General features: G+C 40.0%; 1 protein-coding gene across 1 annotated transcript in view; it reads right to left on the bottom strand.

The window, feature by feature from the left end:
- PTGFR (prostaglandin F receptor) overlaps positions 1 to 3,005 on the bottom strand; it is a 45,788-nt gene extending 42,783 nt beyond the window's left edge. The window contains exons 1-2 of the mRNA XM_004758136.3: positions 2,534 to 3,005; positions 216 to 1,093 (exon numbers count right to left, since the gene is read on the bottom strand). Of these exons, the coding sequence (XP_004758193.1) occupies positions 216 to 1,013 (798 nt within the window). The 5' untranslated portion in view covers positions 1,014 to 1,093; positions 2,534 to 3,005. The remainder of the gene's footprint in view (positions 1 to 215; positions 1,094 to 2,533) is intronic.
- Between the last annotated feature and the right edge of the window lie 17,187 nt (positions 3,006 to 20,192).

The raw sequence follows: 20,192 nt of genomic DNA, 5'->3' as shown, positions 1-20,192 counted from the left end.
CAGGACTTGTAGGAAAATAACCATGTGTACCATAAATAGCTTAATCCTAAGCCAGAGCTGGGTGTTAAAGTAAGTTTTGAGTAGGAGTAAACTCCAGCATTTAAAAGACTGAACAGTGCTGCCTCAAGACCACAACTTTGAGAAAAACGACAAACCTCATATTCAACAGGGAAAAACAAAAGAAAGCAGAAATTGTCAAAATGTTAGGCTCTTACCAGAAATGGACTCCAGCAAATGCAGGAGACACACATAATAGCCAGGAGCTGGATGACCATTTCAAAATGATGAGACCTGCCTTGTCTGTGCTGCTGACTTTTAAATTTAACTCTTAAAAGTGTAATTCCTGTGATGGCATTGCACAAGAATGAAACGCCAAGGGCTAAGAGCCCCAGAAAAGAAAAAAGTAGAAGGTAAAACCTATCTTCCCAGTCTTTGATGTGCTCTGTTTTGTAGAAACACCAGGTCCTCGAAGCTTGAATTTTATAGTTTCGATGCCCAAGGATGGGTAGCAAAGCTATGAAAACAGCAAACAAGCACACTCCACTCAACATCATTTTCACATGTTTGGATGTGATTTTCGTTGAATGAAATATTGGCTTGGTGACTCCAATACATCGCTCAATGGCCATCACACTGCCTAGAAAAAGCGGACATAGACCAGAGAATACCATGCAGATACCAAAAATACTGCAAAGGATGTTCGACTGGTCAAAGCGGATCCAGTCTTTATCAGAAGCGTACACAAAGACTGCTATAGCTCCATTGATGAGGTGGCCAAAGAAGTCTGTGATTACCAGGGCACTGGCCAAAAGTAGAAATGATGCCTTGGACTTCTGTCTAAATCTTTGATAGGCCTTCATGAGAATAGCAATGGCAAGGCTGTTTGATAAAATTCCCACTGTCATGAAGATGATTGAAAAAAATACCGAAAACCGGTTGTCCGTCTGGCAAGTTGTATTGGAAAGGAGCCCCGCTGCAGGAGATACTGGCTGTTTGGAATTGTTCATAGACATTGTTGTGGAGATTTAAAAAAAAATGCGGGCCACTCAAGTCATCTCTCTCTCAGCACGGTGCAGGCTTGCAGTCCGGACATCTGTAGCATAAAGACAGAGGAAGTGTGAGCACAGCATAAACGGCTCATCTGGCTTTTAAGACTGACGCGCCCCAGCACCCCGTGGTGGGACTCAGATACATCTGGCCTATCGTAAGCAAGGTTGCATCATACCACAGCAGCACACATCTGCCTGCCTTTCCACATTTCACTTCCAAGGTAAAGAAGCTGCCAAAATTGAGACCCCTTCGGTTCACTCTGTGGCTCCTCTGCAAATGGGTACCCGCAAAATCTCCCCCTGACGCCTCACAGGCACCTTAAAACTTGTAAAGTTGACAAAATCCCTACTAAGATTCGATTTAAACCCCATGAAGTTTTTTGTGTTTTTTTTTTAAAGCATACTCGTCTATTTAAATAACGAGGTGACATTTAGAGTTTCCACTTTTTTCTTGGATGGGCTTTGTCCCCAAACTGCGGATTGTTCTTTAAGTGAGCCACCTGTTTGTCAGGAAGATGAGACAATCTTCTTCAAGAGGACAAGAGTGGACCAGCAAGCTCACTGATGTTAAATGGGGCTTCTCTCAATACGTTCTAAAACCGTTCGATTTAGATCAAATTTCAGCAAACCACACGCCTGTGGGACCCACGGAAGGTGGAGGGGTGAGTCTCTAAGAAGCGTCTCCGGTCCAGCGAGCACGAGCCCCGGTGCAGAAATCCCGGCTCGCGATAATAAGGAGGCAGTTCGTCGCCCTCCCCGCGACATCTGCCTATACGCTGTTGACCAAGTCACAGCTGCAGGGTAGCAACGTCTCACACGAAGTATTCACTTGTGTTCGTTTATCGTTCTCTCCGGGGTGTGTTGAGGCCTGAGTCACAGACCCTCCGTACCCACGACCACTGCCACACGCCTCGAGCTAATTCGATTGAGGTTTCCCCGGAGCAGCTTTCCAGGAGGCTGGGAATTACCGAGCCAGCCTTTCCTGGGCCGGGCCGGAGTGGAGCCGTCCGGGCTGCCCGAGGACGGCTCCTGCTCCGGGTCTTAGAGCGCAGAGTTCGCCCTTACTGTCCCATGGCCCCTCTAAGCCTCTGCTTGCAACATCCTTCCCAAACCTAACTTGCTGAAACTTTCTGCTATTGCTCAAAGGCCCCGGGGCCGATTTCCCCCCTTCTCTGGGGGGCGCCAAAGGCCTGCGCTGGCCCGGGTGCGGGACTCCCAGAGTCGCCGGCCGGAAACCACCGGACCGGCAGAGATCTCTGAGCGGTCCGATTCCCTCCCCGGGGAGCCTTTCTACACGCTCCCTACGCGCGCAGCTCAGAATCCCTTCGGGTCAGCAGAACTAGCTCCCCCGCTCGGGCATCTGGTCCAAACTTGCCAAGCTCAGACTAAGGTGCCCTCCAGTACGGCCGGGGAGATTCCACCTCGGTGGGGTGGAGCATCCCGAGACCGACCCGTGGGAAAGCAGCCGCTGGAGGGCTGGTTACCTTGGCATCCCCGGCCGCCTGCAGGGCTGTCCGGGGAGAAGGGCGCCCCGTTCCGAGTGCCATCGTGCTCCCGGCTCCGCTCCGCCGCCAACGCGGGCTCCTCCCGCGCAGCTCAGCGCCGCGCCCCCGCTCCTGCTCGGGCTCCGCTGGGCCCAGCCGCGCGTCCCTCCGCGCGCTCTCCCAGCTCGGACCTGCGGGCGCGCTGGGCTCCTCCAGTCGCCCAGCACCCCTGGGCGGGATGGAGAGCGCGGGTGACCTCCGCCCCCAACCCCCGCCCTCTCCTCTCTCTTCTCCGCCCCCTTTGCCAGGAGCCCAGAGCCGGACCAGGAGAGACCAGGCTCCGCGCTCTCGGATGCTGCGGCATCTGCATCAGCACCGGAGCGGGGGCCCCACCACCTGGGGAAAAGTTTTGTTTCAAACTCAAGTTTAGTGCGCCATCCCTAGAGCTGCAAAATAGGAATCCGCGGAGCTGAGGAAAGACGTGCTGGACTGTCCCATTGTAGTCTGCAGACGGAATCCGCCCCAAATCCAGCTTGAGAAGGAGAAAGTAATCAGGCAGAAAGAAAGAGACAGTGTATTTGAGGAAAGGGCTTAGCGGCCAATATCCCCAGGGAGTTAAAAACAAGCATTTAAGCCGCATATTGTAAATCAGAGTCACTGCCTGGGGGTCACTATCAGAGGACGGGACTATGCTTCTAACTTTCTGAGGAATGAGAAGGCAGAGGGACAAGAAGTATTCTTGAAGGACACCCGCAAATAAGATGTTAGTAACATTTTAATGATTTTTTAAAAGCCCAATGTTGACAGCATTCCTAATGGTGTGTTTACTCAGAGTTGTGAATCTTAAATTTGGGGGAGATCATTCATTATCAGGTGAAGAAATACCCACTACTTCATTAGGAATTGTGATTTGGGTCATTTTATTACCGTAACTGATTTTTGCTGATATTGTTTTAATCCATACCTATTGTGTCTCATTCTTCCAGCTAAATGCTTACAGGAATCTATTAGTGACCTTTGTTCTTTTTATTTTAGTAGTTTTGCCACCACCTATGTGAAAAAATCAGTACCACATAGAAATAAACCCTCTTTACTCTGTTCTAAAGTCAGAAGGGGCCTCTAAATTCCTGGAAATTGAAAAGGATCGTAAAATGCTAAAGTGAGATAAAATAAATTAGCCATTAACTATAGACAAGAATGATTGCACAGTTTTTCCCTGTGGTAAATATTGAGGGATTTTTTTTTTTAATGATATGATCGTGACCTATAAAATAAACTGTTACTCAGGTATGGTCAGGGAATTGAACAATTTGATTAATCAAATATTCTGGTTAGTAAAGGAATATTATATCTGGAGGAGCCAGTATCCAAAGAACAACTGTATAATAAACTACACAGAAAATGTGAACGCCATAAAGTACTATCCTTTCCCTCAACAATTAAGAAGACTTAATCACATTACATTGCAATTACCTGCTTATTTATGTCTCTCACTGAAATGAATTACTGCAGAGGTCTTGTTCCTTTCTCCACCCTCACCTAGGACTGTGCCTGGTCACTTATCAAATGTTGTTTGAATTCATCAATGGTAACATCAACATTGCCAGTTTTATAGTTTGAGATTTTGAAAATTCTCCATCTCTCACTTGAGCACCTAACATCAGCTTCTCTATCTACTGGGAGAAAGGAAGGAAGGAAGGAAGGAAGGAAGGAAGGAAGGAAAAAGAAAGAAACCTCATTAATGTAATGTTAAATCATAACATGCATTTGTAATACATTCAAAACAACAGTAATTTATGTTTCAAAATACTACATAAATCCCATTTTTTTCTTTTTTTTTTTTTTAAGAGATAGACATGGAGAGCACAAGCAGGGGGAGGGGCAGAAGGAGAGAAACAAGCAGACTCCCCGCTGAGCAGGGAGTCCAATGCAGGGCTCAGTCCCATGACCCTGAGATCATGACCTGAGCCAAAGGAAGATGCTTAACCGACTGAGCCACCCAGGTGCCCCGTAAATCCCATTTTAAAAAATTATCTACTTTGTTTGTATTCCTCGAGTTTCTTTTTTGGAATCCACTCCTCAATCAAGAGGTATTCCACTTGAAGATCAATAAAAGATTCTAAAGCTCTCTTCTCCTCAAGATAGAAAGAATATGTTACTATTAGCAGAGCAAGTTACTAATAGGTATGAAAGATTAGACAACTAACTCATAAAAGAAAAAAAATTACACACACACGTGTGTGTGTTTGTGTGCATGGGTCTGGCCTTAAGGGACCCAAATCTGATCATTTTGATCAATGATCAATCTGATCATAATCTGTTTCTTCAAAGTTCCCAAAGGCAGCTTTAACTGCTTATATACAGAAGAAGAAGACCTGGTGATTCCACAGATAAGGGCAAAAAACTGATCAAAAAAAAAAAAAACTTTCCGGGAACCTGGGGCACGGCTCATAAACTCTTCTGAAATGTGGTAGTTGCTATTGGTACTTCTCCTGAGAAGTGGACACTGTCATAAAACTATTCATTGATATATTCATTCATCAAATTTTTTTGAGCACCTACATCATATAAGGCAGTTTCTCAGTGGCAGTGACACAGCGGTGTGAACAAAGCACACAAAGCCCCTGGTCTGGTGTGACTTCTAGGGTAAGGGAAGGTACTGTGGGGGCATGTGTGCTGGAAACCTTGCAGTGATTTTAGATGTCCAGGATTCCCTTGTGTTCAATGGAGGTAAAGCTGACGTCAGCCAGTCTACAAGAAGCAAACATACCATGACAGGTGTGTGCTTGGCAATCACCTTCGCTCAGATTTAGACAAAGTGTCCTCACTTTGCTCAGAAGATGTGCGCACTGTAATTAAAGTCAGAGAAACAGGACTCAGTGACACTGAGGTTGCAATAAAAATTCCATAAAAATTAAAGGGAGTGTTGGAAGTTGAATTTTATGGTTTTAATAAAACTGTCTAGAAAAGCTTTTCTGGAATTTGCCATTGAGATTAATAGTAGAAACATGCCCTGATTTGGTAGTGATGAAAATAATAACATCTTTTGTCTTTTTATTTTTATTCTATAACTATTGGATGCATGAAAAGTAGCAGATGTCACACATTTAAAAATTGTGAATTATTAAAAAAAAAAAAACAACACCTCTGCACCTACTACCTAATATAAGGACAGCATTAGTTTCCTAGGGCCCCTCTAACAAAGTACCACAAAGTGGGTGGCTTAAACAACAGAAACATCTCCGCTCAGTCTGGAGGCTAGAAGTTCCAAATCAAGGTGTTGGCAGCTTAGTTCCTTCTGAGGACTGTGAGGGAGAATCTGTTCCATGTCCCATGCCTACCTTGTGGGGATTTGCTGGTATTCTTTAATGTTTTTTGGATTGTGGATGCATTACTCCAGTCTCTGCCATCATCATCATATGCCATCCTCCCTGTGTCTCTGATCTCATATGAGGTCTTTTAAGGATACTAATCACATTGAGTTAGGGGTCCACCCTACTCCAGTATGACTTGATCATCATCAATTACATCTGCAACAACCCTATTTCCAAATAAGATCACACTCTGAGATATTGGGGGTTAGGACATCAATATATCTTTTGGGAGGGGGGGAGCAATTCATTCCACCAAGAACTATACTACAACATCAATAAAAGTGCTACATCTATCTGTATGTTTCTGCTTCCGTTCCAATCCTCTGTCTCCCTCCCAATCCCATCTTGTTTCATTTATTCTTCTCCTACCCCCCAAGCCCCCCAAGTTGCATCTCCATTTCCTCATATCAGGGAGATCATGTGATAGTTGTCTTTCTCTGCTTGACTTATTTCACCAAGCATGATACCCTCTAGTTCCATTCCACATCATCACAAATGGTAAGATTTCATTTCTTTTGATGGCTGCATAGTATTCTGTTGTGTATATATACCACCTCTTCTTTATCCATTCATCTGCTGATGAACATCTAGGTTCTTACCATACTTTGGCTATTTTAGACACTGCTGCTATAAACATTCAGATGCACGTGCCCCTTCGGATCACTACATTTGTATCTTTAGGGTAAATACCCAGTAGTGCAATTGCTGGGTCATAGGGTAGCTCTATTTTCAACATTTTGAGGAAACTCCATGCTGTTTTCCAGAGTGACTGCACCAGCTTGCATTCCCACCAACAGTGTAGGCGGGTTCCCCTTTCTCTGCATCCTTGCCAGCATCGGTCATTTCTTGACTTGTTAATTTTAGCCATTCTGACTGGTGTGAGGTGATATCTCATTGTAGTTTTGATTTGTATTTCCCTGATGCCGAGTGATGCTGAGCACTTTTTCATGTGTCTGTTGGCCATCTGGATGTCTTCTTTGCAGAAATGTCTGTTCATGTCTTCTGCCCATTTCTCAATTGGATTATTTGTTCTTTGGGTGTTGAGTTTGCTAAGTTCTTTATAGATTCTGGACACTAGTCCTTTATCTGATATGTCGTTTGCAAATATCTTCTCCCATTCTGTCAGTTGTCTTTTGATTTTGTTAACTGTTTCCTTTGCTGTGCAAAAGCTTTTGATCTTGATGAAGTCCCAATAGTTAATTTTTGCCCTTGCTTCCCTTGCCTTTGGCGATGTTCCTAGGAAGATGTTGCTGTGGCTGAGGTCGAAGAGGTTGCTGCCTGTGTTCTCCTCAAGGATTTTGATGGATTCTTTTCTCACATTGAGGTCCTTCATCCATTTTGAGTCTATTTTCGTGTGTGGTGTAAGGAAATGGTCCAATTTCATTTTTCTGCATGTGGCCGTCCAATTTTCCCAACACCATTTATTGAAGAGGCTGTCTTTTTTCCATTGGACATTCTTTCCTGCTTTGTTAAAGATTAGTTGACCATAGAGTTGAAGGTCTATTTCTGGGCTCTCTATTCTGTTCCATTGATCTATGTGTCTGTTTTTGTGCCAGTACCATGCTGTCTTGATGATGACAGCTTTGTAATAGAGCTTGAAGTCGGAATTGTGATGCCACCAACTTTGGCTTTCTTTTTCAATATTCCTTTGGCTATTCGAGGTCTTTTCTGGCTCCATATAAATTTTAGGATTATTTGTTCCATTTCTTTAAAAAAATGGATGGTATTTTGATAGGGATTGCATTAAATGCTTTAGGTAGCATAGACATTTTCACAATATTTATTCCTCCAATCCAGGCACATGGAACATTTTTCCATTTCTTTGTGTCTTCCTCAATTTCTTTCATGAGTACTTTATAGTTTTCTGAGTATATGTACTGTTGAATCCTATTGGCTAGTATTTTGATGAGAATTTTTGCATCTGTGTTCATTAAGGATATTGGTCTGTAATTCTCTTTTTTGATGGGATCCTTGTCTGGTTTTGGGATCAAGGTGATACTGGCCTCAGAAAATGAGTTTGGAAGTTTTCCTTCCATTTCTATTTTTTGGAACAGTTTCAGGAGAAGAGGAATTAGTTCTTCTTTAAAAGTTTGGTAGAATTCCCCTGGGAAGCCATCTGGCCCTGGACTTTTGTTTGCTTGGAGATTTTTGATGACTGTTTCAATCTCTTTACTGGTTATGGGTAATTGTCTAGCATTTTAATTATTACCAGCCAGATGGTAGTAAAATGATATTACATTGTGGACCTAAATTGTTTCCCTTTTCATATATGTTTATTTTTCTGTGAAATACCTATTTATCTCTTTTCTAGGATTTTTTTTATTGGGTTGTCTTCTCATTAACTCTTTTGCATTCTAGATACTAACCTCTATCAGTTAGGTGTTTTGAAAACATCCTTTTTTTCCAAATCACATCTTGCCTTTTCATTCTCTTTATGTTATCATTTTTTATGAGCAGTTAATTCTTTGCATTTTTTAATTTTTATTATTTTGTACTTTTAATTGAAGTATAGGTAACATAATAATATAGTATTTTCAGTCATACAATATAGAATTACCACACGATTCAGGAATTCCACCTCTGTGTATTTACCTAAAGAAAACTAAAACACTAATTCAAAGATATATACACTCCTATGTTTATTGCAGCATTATTAAAATTGCTAATATATAGAAGCAACCTAAATATCCACCACTAGATGAATGGATAAAAAAAAAGATGCGGTGTATATGCACAATGGAATATTACTCCACCCTAAATAAAGAATAAAATCTAAAATACCTAGAGGGTATTATGCTAAGTCAAATTAGTCAGACAAAGAAAGAAAAATATATATGATTTTACTTATAGTGAACTCTAAAAAATAAAACTAACAAAAAACAGCAACAACAAAAAAGAGAAACAGACTGATAAATACAGAGAAAATTCAAATGGTTGCCAGAGGGGATAGGCAAAATAGGCAAAGGGGATTAAAAGCTACAAACTTCCAGTTATAATATAAAATAAGTAAGTCGTGGGGATGAAAAGTACAGTATAGAGAATATCATCAATAATACTTTAATAATTTTATACAATGACAGATGGTAACTATACTTACCCTGTTAAGCATTTTGTAAACTATATAATTGTCAAATCTGTTTTTAATCTTAATATGACCAAATTGAAATATTTTAAATCATATCTTCTGTGTTGTATTCTAGCATTTTTGTGTCACTTTTTGTTTTATTTTAATTCCAGTATAGTTAACATACAGTGTCATATTAGTGTCAGGTATACAATATAGTGATTCAACAATTCTATACATGATTCAGTGTTCATCGAGATGAGTTTATCTTAATCCTCATCACTTCTTTCATCCATCCTCTCTCCCACCTCCCCACTATTAACCTTCTGTTTCTCTATAGTTAAGAGTCTGGTTTTTGGTTTGTCTCCTTGTTTCCCTTTGTTTTTCTTGAATTCCACATACGAGTGAAATCGTATGGTATTTGTCTTTCTCTGACTGATTTCTCTTAGCATTATGCTCTCTACCTCCATTTATGTTGTTGCAAATGGCAAGATTTCATTCTTTTTATGGCTGAATAATATGCCACCTCTTCTTTATCCATTCATCTATTGATGGACACTTAGCCTGTTTCCATGGTAAATAATGCTGCAATAAACATAGGGGTTCATCAATCCTTTCAAATTAGTGTTTCTGTGTTCTTTGGGGAAATACCCTGTACCATGATTACTGGATGACAGAGTATTTCTATTTTTTAATTTTTTAAGAAATTTCCCTTCTGTTTCCACAGGCTGTACGAGTTTGCATTCTTACTAAAAGTGCAAAATAGTTCCTTTTTCTCCATGTCCTCACCAACACTAATTTATTTATTAGTTCTAATAGTTTTTTGGTGGAGTCATTAAGGTTTTCTACATGTGGTATCATGTCATCTGCAAATAGTGAAAGTTTCAATTCTACCTTACCAATTTGGATGCTTTTTATTCCTTTTTCTTGTCTGATTGCCGTGGCTAGGATTTCCAGTACTATGTTGAATAACAGTGGTGAAAGTGGACATCTTTTTCTTGTTCCTGACCTCAAAGAAAAGCTCTCAGGTTTTTTTCCTATTGAGTATAATGTTAGCTGTGATTTTTCATATAAAGGCGTTTATTATGTCAAAGTATATTCCCTCTAAACCTACTTTGTTGGGGTTTTTATCATGAAAGAATATTGTACTTTGTCAAATGTTTTTTCCAGGGGCACCTGGGTGGCTCAGTGGGTTAGAGCCTCTGCCTTCAGTTCAGGTCATGATCCCAGGGTCCTGGGATCAAACCCCACATTGGGGTCTCTGCTCGGCAGGAAGCCTACTTCCCTCTCTCTCTCTCTGCCTGCCTCTCTGCCTACTTGTGATCTCTGTCTGTCAAATAAATAAATAAAATCTTTTTAAAAATTGGTTTTTTCCAAATTGATTGAAATTATCATATGGTTTTTATCCTTTCTCTTATTGATATGATGTATCATGTTGATTGATGTATGAATACTGAACCACCCATGCATCCTAGGAATAAATTCCACTTGATTGTGGTAAATGACTTTTTTAAATATATTGTTGGATTCAATTTGTTACTATTTTGTTGGGGATTTTTACATCTATATTCATCAGAGATATGAGCCTGTAGTTTTCTTTTTTTCTGGTGTCTTTATCTGGCTTTGGTATACAAGCCTCATAGAATGAATATGGAAGTTTTTCTTCCTTTTCTATTTTTTGGAATAGTTTGAGAAGAATGGGTATTAACCCTTCTTTAAATGTTTGGTTGAGGAGGAGTCAAGATGGCGGAGAAGTAGCAGACTGAGACTACTTCAACTAGCAGGAGATCAGCTAGATAGCTTATCTAAAGATTGCAAACATCTGCAAATCCATCGGCAGATCGAAGAGAAGAAGAACAGCAATTCTAGAAACAGAAAAACAACCACTTTCTGAAAGGTAGGACTGGCAAGAAGTGAATCCAAAACGACGGGAAGATAGACCCCAGGGGGAGGGGCCGGCTCCCGGCAAGTGGTGGAGCAACGGAGCACAAAATCAGGACTTTTAAAAGTCTGTTCCGCTGAGGGACATCGCTCCAGAGGCTAAACCAGGGTGAAGCCCACGCGGGGGCAGCGTGGCCCTAGGTCCCGCAGGGTCACAGAAGGATCGGGGGTGTCTGAGTGTCGCAGAGCTTGTGGGAATTAGAAAGGGAAAGCCGGCTACAGAGACAGAGCTGACAGTAAGATCACAGCTCGGGGTTACCTTGAACGAGCCGCAGGCTCGGTGAGCTCAGAGCACAGCCAGAAGTCAGGCAGACGGGAGTTACTGGGCGCTGTTCTCTGAGGGCGCACTGAGGAGTGGGGCCCTGGGCTCTCGGCTCCTCCGGGCCAGAGACCAGGAGGCCGCCATTTGTATTCCCGTCCTCCGGAACTCTACGGAAAGCGCTCAGGGAACAAAAGCTCCTGAAAGCAAACCCGAGCATATTACTCAGCCCGGCCCCTGGTAAGGGCGGTGCAATTCTGCCTGGGGCAAAGACACTTGAAGAATCACTACACCAGGCCCCTCCCCCAGAAGATCAACAAGAAATACAGCCAAGACCAAGTTCACCTACCAGGGAGTGCCGTTTCAATACCAAGGAGAGCAGCAGAATTCCAGAGGAGGAGAAAGCAAAGCAAGGAACTCATGGCTTACTCCATGTGATTTTTTAGTCTTGCAGTTAATTTAATTTTTTTCTTTTTCATTTTTTTTCTCTTATTCTGCTGAAATTTTTTTAACTTTTACCCTTTTCTTTTTTAACGTTTTTTAACTAGTATATCTAATATATATATTTTTTATTTTTATACTTTTCTTTATTCGTTTTCTCTTTTAAATTCTTTTCTTTTTTTTTCTTTCTTTTTTTCTTTCTTTATTTTTGAACCTCTTTTTATCCCCTTTGGGATCTCTTCTGATTTGATTAAAGCATATTTTCCTGGGGTTGTTGCCAGTATTTTACTTGCTCCTTCATATACTCTTATCTGGATAAAATGACAAGGTGGAAGAATTCACCACAAAAAAAAAGAACAAGAGGCAGTACCAAAGGCTAGGGACCTAATCAATACAGACATTGGTAATATGTCAGATCTAGAGTTCAGAATGACAATTCTCAAGGTTCTAGCTGGGCTCGAAAAAGGCATGGAAGATATTAGAGAAACCCTCTCAGGAGATATAAAAGCCCTTTCTGGAGAAATAAACAAACGAAAATCTAACCAAGTTGAAATTAAAAAGGCTATTAATGAGGTGCAATGAAAAATGGAGGCTCTCACTGCTAGGATAAACGAGGCAGAAGAAAGAATTAGCGATATAGAAGACCAAATGACGGAGAATAAAGAAGCTGAGCAAAAGAGGGACAAACAGCTACTGGACCACAAGGGGAGAATTTGAGAGATAAGTGACACCATAAGACGAAACAATATTAGAATAATTGGGATTCCAGAAGAAGGAGAAAGAGAGAAGGGAGTATAAGGTATACTGGAGAGAATTATTGGGGAGAATTTCCCCAATATGGCAAAGGGAACGCGCATCAAAATTCAGGAGGTTCAGAGAACGCCCCTCAAAATCAATAAGAATAGGCCCACACCCCATCACCTAATAGTAAAATTTACAAGTCTTAGTGACAAAGAGAAAATCCTGAAAGCAGCCCAGGAAAAGAAGTCTGTAACATACAATGGTAAAAATATTAGATTGGCAGCTGACTTATCCACAGAGACCTGGCAGGTCAGAAAGAGCTGGCATGATATTTTCAGAGCACTAAACGAGAAAAACATGCAGCCAAGAATACTATATCCAGCTAGGCTATCATTGAAAATAGAAGGAGAAATTAAAAGCTTCCAGGACAAACAAAAACTGAAAGAATTTGCAAACACCAAAGCAGCTCTACAGGAAATATTGAAAGGGGTCCTCTAATCAAAGAGAGAGCCTACAGGTGGTAGATCAGAAAGGAACAGAGACCATATACACTAACAGTAACCTTACAGGCAATACAATGGCACTAAATTCATATCTCTCAATAGTTACCCTGAATGTTAATGGGCTAAATGCCCCAATCAAAAGACACAGGGTATCAGAATGGACAAAAAAAAAAAAAAACCATCTATATGTTGCCTCCAAGAAACTCATTTTAAGCCCGAAGACACCTCCAGAATTAAAGTGAGGGGGTGGAAAAGAATTTACCATGCTAATGGACATCAGAAGAAAGCAGGAGTGGCAATCCTTATATCAGATCAATTAGATTTTAAGCCAAAGACTATAATAAGAGATGAGGAAGGACACTATATCATACTCAAAGGGTTGTCCAACAAGAAGATCTAACAATTTTAAATATCTATGCGCCCAACGTGGGAGCAGCCAACTATATAAACCAATTAATAACAAAATCAAAGAAACACATAAACAATAATACAATAACAGTAGGGGACTTTAACACTCCCCTCACAGAAATGGACAGATAATCCAAGCAAAAGATCAACAAGGAAATCATCACAGATATATTCAGAACATTTCATCCCAAAGCAACAGAATACACATTCTTCTCTAGTTCACATGGAACATTCTCCAGAATAGATCACATCCTCGGTCCTAAAGCAGGACTCAATTGGTATCAAAAGATTGGGATCATTCCCTGCATATTTTCAGACCACAATGCTCTGAAGCTAGAACTCAACCACAAGAGGAAGTTTGGAAAGAACCCAAATACATGGAGACTAAACAGCATCCTTCTAAAGAATGAATGGGTCAACCGGGAAATTAAAGAAGAATTGAAAAAAATCATGGAAACAAATGATAATGAAAATACAAAGGTTCAAAATCTGTGGGACACAACAAAGGCAGTCCTGAGAGGAAAATATATAGTGGTGCAAGCCTTTCTCAAGAAACAAGAATGGTCTCAGTTACACAACCTAACCCTACACCTAAAGGAGCTGGAGAAAGAACAAGAAAGAAACCCTAAGCCCAGCAGGAGAAGAAAAATCATAAAGATCAGAGCAGAAATCAATGAAATAGAAACCAAAATAACAATATAACAAATCAATAAAACTAGGAGCTGGTTCTTTGAAAGAATTAATAAAGTTGATAGACCCCTGGCCCGACTTATCAAAAAGAAAAGAGAAAGGACCCAAATAAATAAAATCATGAATTAAAGAGGAGAGATCACAACTAACACCAAAGAAATACAAACTATTTTAAGAACATACTATGAGCAACTCTACACCAACAAATTTGACAATCTGGAAGAAATGGATGCATTCCTAGAAACATATAAACTATCACAACTGAACCAGGAAGAAATAGAAAGCCTGAACAGACCCATAACCAGTAAGGAGATTGAAACAGTCATTAAAAATCCCCAAACAAACAAAAGCCCAGGGCCAGATGGCTTCCCAGGGGAATTCTACCAAACATTTAAAGAAGAACTAATTCCTATTCTCCTGAAACTGTTCCAAAAAATAGAAATGGAAGGAAAACTTCCAAACTCATTTTATGAAGCCAGCATCACCTTGATCCCAAAACCAGACAAGGATCCCATCAAAAAAGAGAGCTATAGACCAATATCCTTGATGAACACAGATGCTAAAATTCTCACCAAAATACTAGCCAATAGGATTCAACAGTACATTAAAAGGATTATTCACCACGACCAAGTGGGATTTATTCCAGGGCTGCAAGGTTGGTTCAACATCCGCATATCAGTCAATGTGATACAACACATCAATAAAACAAAGAACAAGAACCATATGATACTCTCAATAGATGCTGAAAAAGCATTTGACAAAGTACAGCATCCCTTCCTGATCAAAACTCTTCAAAGTGTAGGGATAGAGGGCACATACCTCAATATCATCAAAGCCATCTATGAAAAACCCACCGCAAATATCATTCTCAATGGAGAAAAACTGAAAGCTTTTCCGCTAAGGTCAGGAACACGGCAGGGATGTCCATTATCACCACTGCTATTCAGCATAGTACTAGAGGTCCTAGCCTCAGCAATCAGACAACAAAAGGAAATTAAAGGCATCCAAATCAGCAAAGAAGAAGTCAAATTATCACTCTTTGCAGATGATATGATACTATATGTGGAAAACCCAAAAGACTCCACTCCAAAACTGCTAGAATGTGTACAGGAATTCAGTAAAGTGTCAGGATATAAAATCAATGCACAGAAATCAGTTGCATTTCTCTACACCAACAAGACAGAAGAAAGAGAAATTAAGGAGTCAATCCCATTTACAATTGCACCCCACACCATAAGATACCTAGTAATACACCTAACCAAAGAGACTAAGAATCTATACTCAGAAAACTATAAAGTACTCATGAAAGAAATTGAGGAAGACACAAAGAAATGGAAAAATGTTCCATGCGCCTGGATTGGAAGAATAAATATTGTGAAAATGTCTATGCTACCTAAAGCAATCGACACATTTAATGCAATTCCTATCAAAGTACCATCCTTCTTTTTCAAAGAAATGGAACAAATAATTCTAAAATTTATATGGAACCAGAAAAGACCTCGAATAGCCAAAGGAATATTGAAAAAGAAAGCCAAAGTTGGTGGCATCACAATTCCGACTTCAAGCTCTATTACAAAGCTGTCATCATCAAGACAGCATGGTACTGGCACAAAAACAGACACATAGATCAATGGAACAGAATAGAGAGCCCAGAAATAGACCCTCAACTCTATGGTCAACTAATCTTTAACAAAGCAGGAAAGAATGTCCAATGGAAAAAAGACAGCCTCTTCAATAAATGGTGTTGGGAAAATTGGACGGCCACATGCAGAAAAATGAAATTGGACCATTTCCTTACACCACACACGAAAATAGACTCAAAATGGATGAAGGACCTCAATGTGAGAAAAGAATCCATCAAAATCCTTGAGGAGAACACAGGCAGCAACCTCTTCGACCTCAGCCACAGCAACATCTTCCTAGGAACATCGCCAAAGGCAAGGGAAGCAAGGGCAAAAATTAACTATTGGGACTTCATCAAGATCAAAAGCTTTTGCACAGCAAAGGAAACAGTTAACAAAATCAAAAGACAACTGACAGAATGGGAGAAGATATTTGCAAACGACATATCAGATAAAGGACTAGTGTCCAGAATCTATAAAGAACTTAGCAAACTCAACACCCAAAGAACAAATAATCCAATCAAGAAATGGGCAGAGGACATGAACAGACATTTCTGCAAAGAAGACATCCAGATGGCCAACAGACACGTGGAAAAGTGCTCAGCATCACTCGGCATCATGGAAATACAAATCAAAACCACAATGAGATATCACCTCACACCAGTCAGAATGGCTAAAATCAACAAGTCAGGAAATGACAGATGCTGGCGAGGATGTGGAGAAAGGGGAACCCTCCTACACTGTTGGTGGGAATGCAAGCTGGTGCTACCACTCTGGAAAACAGCATGGAGGTTCCTCAAAATGTTGAAAATAGAACTGCCCTATGACCCAGCAATTGCACTACTGGGTATTTACCCTAAAAATACAAACGTAGTGATCCGAAGGGGCAAGTGCACCCGAATGTTTATAGCAGCAATGTCCACAATAGCCAAACTATGGAAAGAACCTAGATGTTCATCAACAGATGAATGGATCAAGAAGATGTGGTATATATACACAATGGAATACTATGCAGCCATCAAAAGAAATGAAATCTTGCCATTTGCTACAACATGGATGGAACTAGAGCGTATTATGCTTAGAGAAATAAGTCAAGTGGAGAAAGACAACTATCAGATGATCTCCCTGATATAAGGAAGTGGTGATGAAACATGGGGGCTTAAGTGGGTAGGAGAAGAATAAATGAAACAAGATGGGATTGGGAGGGAGACAAACCATAAGTGACTCTTAATCTCACAAAACAAACTGAGGGTTGTTGGAGGGAGGGGACTTGGGAGAAGGAGGGTGGGGTTATGGACATTGGGGAGGGTATGTGCTTTGGTGAGTGCTGTGGGGTGTGTGGACCTGGCAATTCACGGACCTGTACCCCTGGGGATAAAAATATATGTTTATAAAAAATAAAAAATTAAAAAAAAATGTTTGGTTGAATTCACCTGTGAAGCTATCTGGACTTTTGTTTGTTGGAAGTTTTTTTTTTTTTTTTTCATTACTGATTTAATTTCATTGCTGGTAATTGGTCTGTTCAAATTTTCTATTTCTTCCTAATTCAGTTTTGGAAGGTTATATGTTTCTAGGAATTTACCTAGTTCTTATAGGTCATCCAATTTGTCGACATACAATTTTTCCTAGTATTCTCTTTTTTTTTTTAAAGATTTTATTTATATATTTGACAGAGATCAAAAGTAGGCAGGGGGCGCGGTGGGGGGGCGGAGCAGGCTTGCCACTGAGCAGGGAGCCCAATACCGGGCTCGATCCCAGGACCCTGGGATCATGACCTGAGCTGAAGGCAGAGGCTTTAACCCACCTAGTATTCTCTTATAATCCTTTGTATTTCTGTGGTGTCAGTTGTTATTTCTCCTCTTTAATTTATGTTTTTTTTTTATTTGAGTCTACCCTTCCTTTGTTTTGTTGTTGTTGTTGTTTGGTTGGTTTTTTTTGGTTTTTTTCTTGTTGAGCTTGGCTAAAGATTTATCAGTTTTGTTGATCTTTTCAAAAAATCAGCTCCTTGTCTTGTCAATCTGTTCTATAGGGTTTTTTTTTTTTTTTTGGTTCCTATTTCATTTATTTCTGTTCTAATCCTTATTATTTCCTTCCTTCTTTTGGTTTTGCAGTTTTTTGACATTCTCTTTCTAGTTCCTTTAGGTGTAAGGTCAGGTTGTTTACTTGAGATTTTTCTTGCTTCTTGAGGCAGGCCTATAAACTTCCTTCTTGGAACTTCTTTTACTGCATCACAAAGATTTTGGACCATTCTGTTTAGACTTTCATTTGTCAGCATGTATTTTTTATTTCCTCTTTGAATTTTTGGTAGCATGTTATTTAGTAACATATTATTTAACCTCCATTTGTTTGTGCTCTTTCCATATTTTTCCTTGTGTTTGATTTCTAGTTTTATAGTATTATAGTCAGAAAAGATGCATGGTATGATTTCAATCTTTTAAATTTATTGAGATTTGTTTGTGGCCTAATATGTGATCTATTATGGAGAATGTTTCATGTGCCCTTGAAAAGAAAGTGTATTCTTCTGTTTTAGGATGGAATGTTCTGAATATATCTATTAAATCCATGTGGTCCAATGTGTCATTCAAAGCCTCTGTTTCCTTGTTGATTTTCTATTTGAATGATCTATTCATTAATGTAACTGGGGTGTTAAAATCCCCTACTATTTTTGTACTACTCCCAGTTACTTTCTTTATATTTGCTATTAAGTATTTAAGTATAGGTGCGTAAATATTTGCAATTGTTATACTTTTTTGTTAGATTATCTCCTTATGGTTTTATAGCATCCATCTTTGTCTCTTGTTATAGTCTTTGTTTTAAAGTCTAGTTTTTCCAATGTAAGTATTGCAATCCCAGCTTCCTTTCCACAACCATTTGCATGATAAGTGTTTCTCCAGCTCCTCACTTTCAATCTGCAGTGTCTTTAGGTCTAAAGTGAGTCTCTTATAGGCAGTATATAGATGGATCTTGTTTTCTTACCCATTCCATCATCCTATGCCTTTTGACTGGAGCATGTAATCAATTTACATTCAAAGTAATTATGGATAAGTGTGTACTTATTGGCATTTCCTTACTTGTATGGTTGTTTTTGTAGTTCTTCTCTGTTCCATTCGTCTCTTTATCTCTTCTATCACAATAAGTTGACTTTCTTTAGTGACGTGCTTGGATTCATTTCTCTATTTTTTGCATACTTATTAGTGGTTTTTGATTTGTGGTTACCCTTGGGTTAGTGTATAACATCTTACACATATAGCAGTCTATATGAAGTAGATGATTGCATAAATTTGAACCTGTTCTTTACTCTTCTCCTTCCACCCCTTCCCCCCATTTTAGGTATATGGTTTCATACTTTACATCCTTTTGTGAGTCCCTTGACTGATTTTCATAGCTATCTTTATTTTTACTGTTTTTGTGCTTCCTAATTTTCTTACTCTTATTATTTTTCTTTTCCACTTAAAGAATCCCCTTTAACATTTCTTGTAGGGCTGGCTTAGTGGTCATGAATTCCTTTAACTTTTGTATGTCTGGGAAACTCTTTATCTATTCATTTATTCTGAATGATTGTCTTGCTGAATGGAGTATTCTTTTATTTTTTATTTATTTTCAGCATAACAGTATTCATTATTTTTGCACCACACTCAGTGCTCCATGCAATCCGTGCCCTCTCTAATACCCACCACCTGGTTCCCCCAACCTCCCATCCCCTGCTGCTTCAAACCCCTCAGAATGTTTTTCAGAGTCCATAGTCTCTCATGGTTCACCTCCCCTTCCAATTTCCCCCAACTCCCTTCTCCTTTCTAACTCCCCTTGTCCTCCATGATATTTGTTATGCTCCACAAATAAGTGAAACCATATGATAATTGAATCTCTCTGCTTGACTTATTTCACTCAGCATAATCTCTTCCAGCCCGTCCATGTTGCTACAAAAGTTGGGTATTCATCCTTTCTGATGGAGGCATAATAATCCATAGTGTATGTGGACCACATCTTCCTTATCCATTCATCCGTTGAAGGGCATCTTGGTTCTTTCCACAGTTTGGCGACTGTGGCCATTGCTGCTATAAACATTGGGGTACAGATGGCCCTTCTTTTCACTACATCTGTATCTTTGGGGTATGTGAAGGCCCAGACTGGTGGATGGAGTATTCTTGACTGCAGATCATTTCCTTTCAGCACTGAATATATCATGGTACTCCTTTCTGGTCTGCAAAGTTTCTGCTAAATATTCTGCTGATAGCCTGAGGTGGTTTGCTTTGTATGTAACTATTTCTTTTCTTTAGCTGCTTTTAAAATTCTCGTTGTCATGAATTTTTGCCATTTTTATTTCTATGCATCTTGGTGTGGACCTTCTTGAGTTGATCTTATTAGGGCCTCTCTGCCTCTTGGCTCTGGATTTTTGTTTCATTCCCTAGGTTAGGGAAGTTTTTCAGCTATTATGTCTTCAAATTTTCTCCCCCCTTTTCTCTCTCTTCTCCTTCTGAGAGTCCTATAATGTAAATGTTATTACACTCAATGATGTCTCTGAGTCCCCTAATTTGATTCTCATTTTGCATAATTTTTTTTTCTCTAAACTGCTTGGTGTGAATATTATCCATTACTCTGTCCTCCAGGTCACTGAT

Source organism: Mustela putorius, unplaced genomic scaffold (assembly GCF_011764305.1).
Source record: "Mustela putorius furo isolate JIRA1106 unplaced genomic scaffold, ASM1176430v1.1 tig00003853_pilon_pilon_pilon, whole genome shotgun sequence".
NCBI classification, from domain to species: domain Eukaryota; kingdom Metazoa; phylum Chordata; class Mammalia; order Carnivora; family Mustelidae; genus Mustela; species Mustela putorius.
The sequence above is the reverse complement of the archived record's forward strand: the minus strand, read 5'-3'. Positions and strand labels throughout refer to the sequence as shown.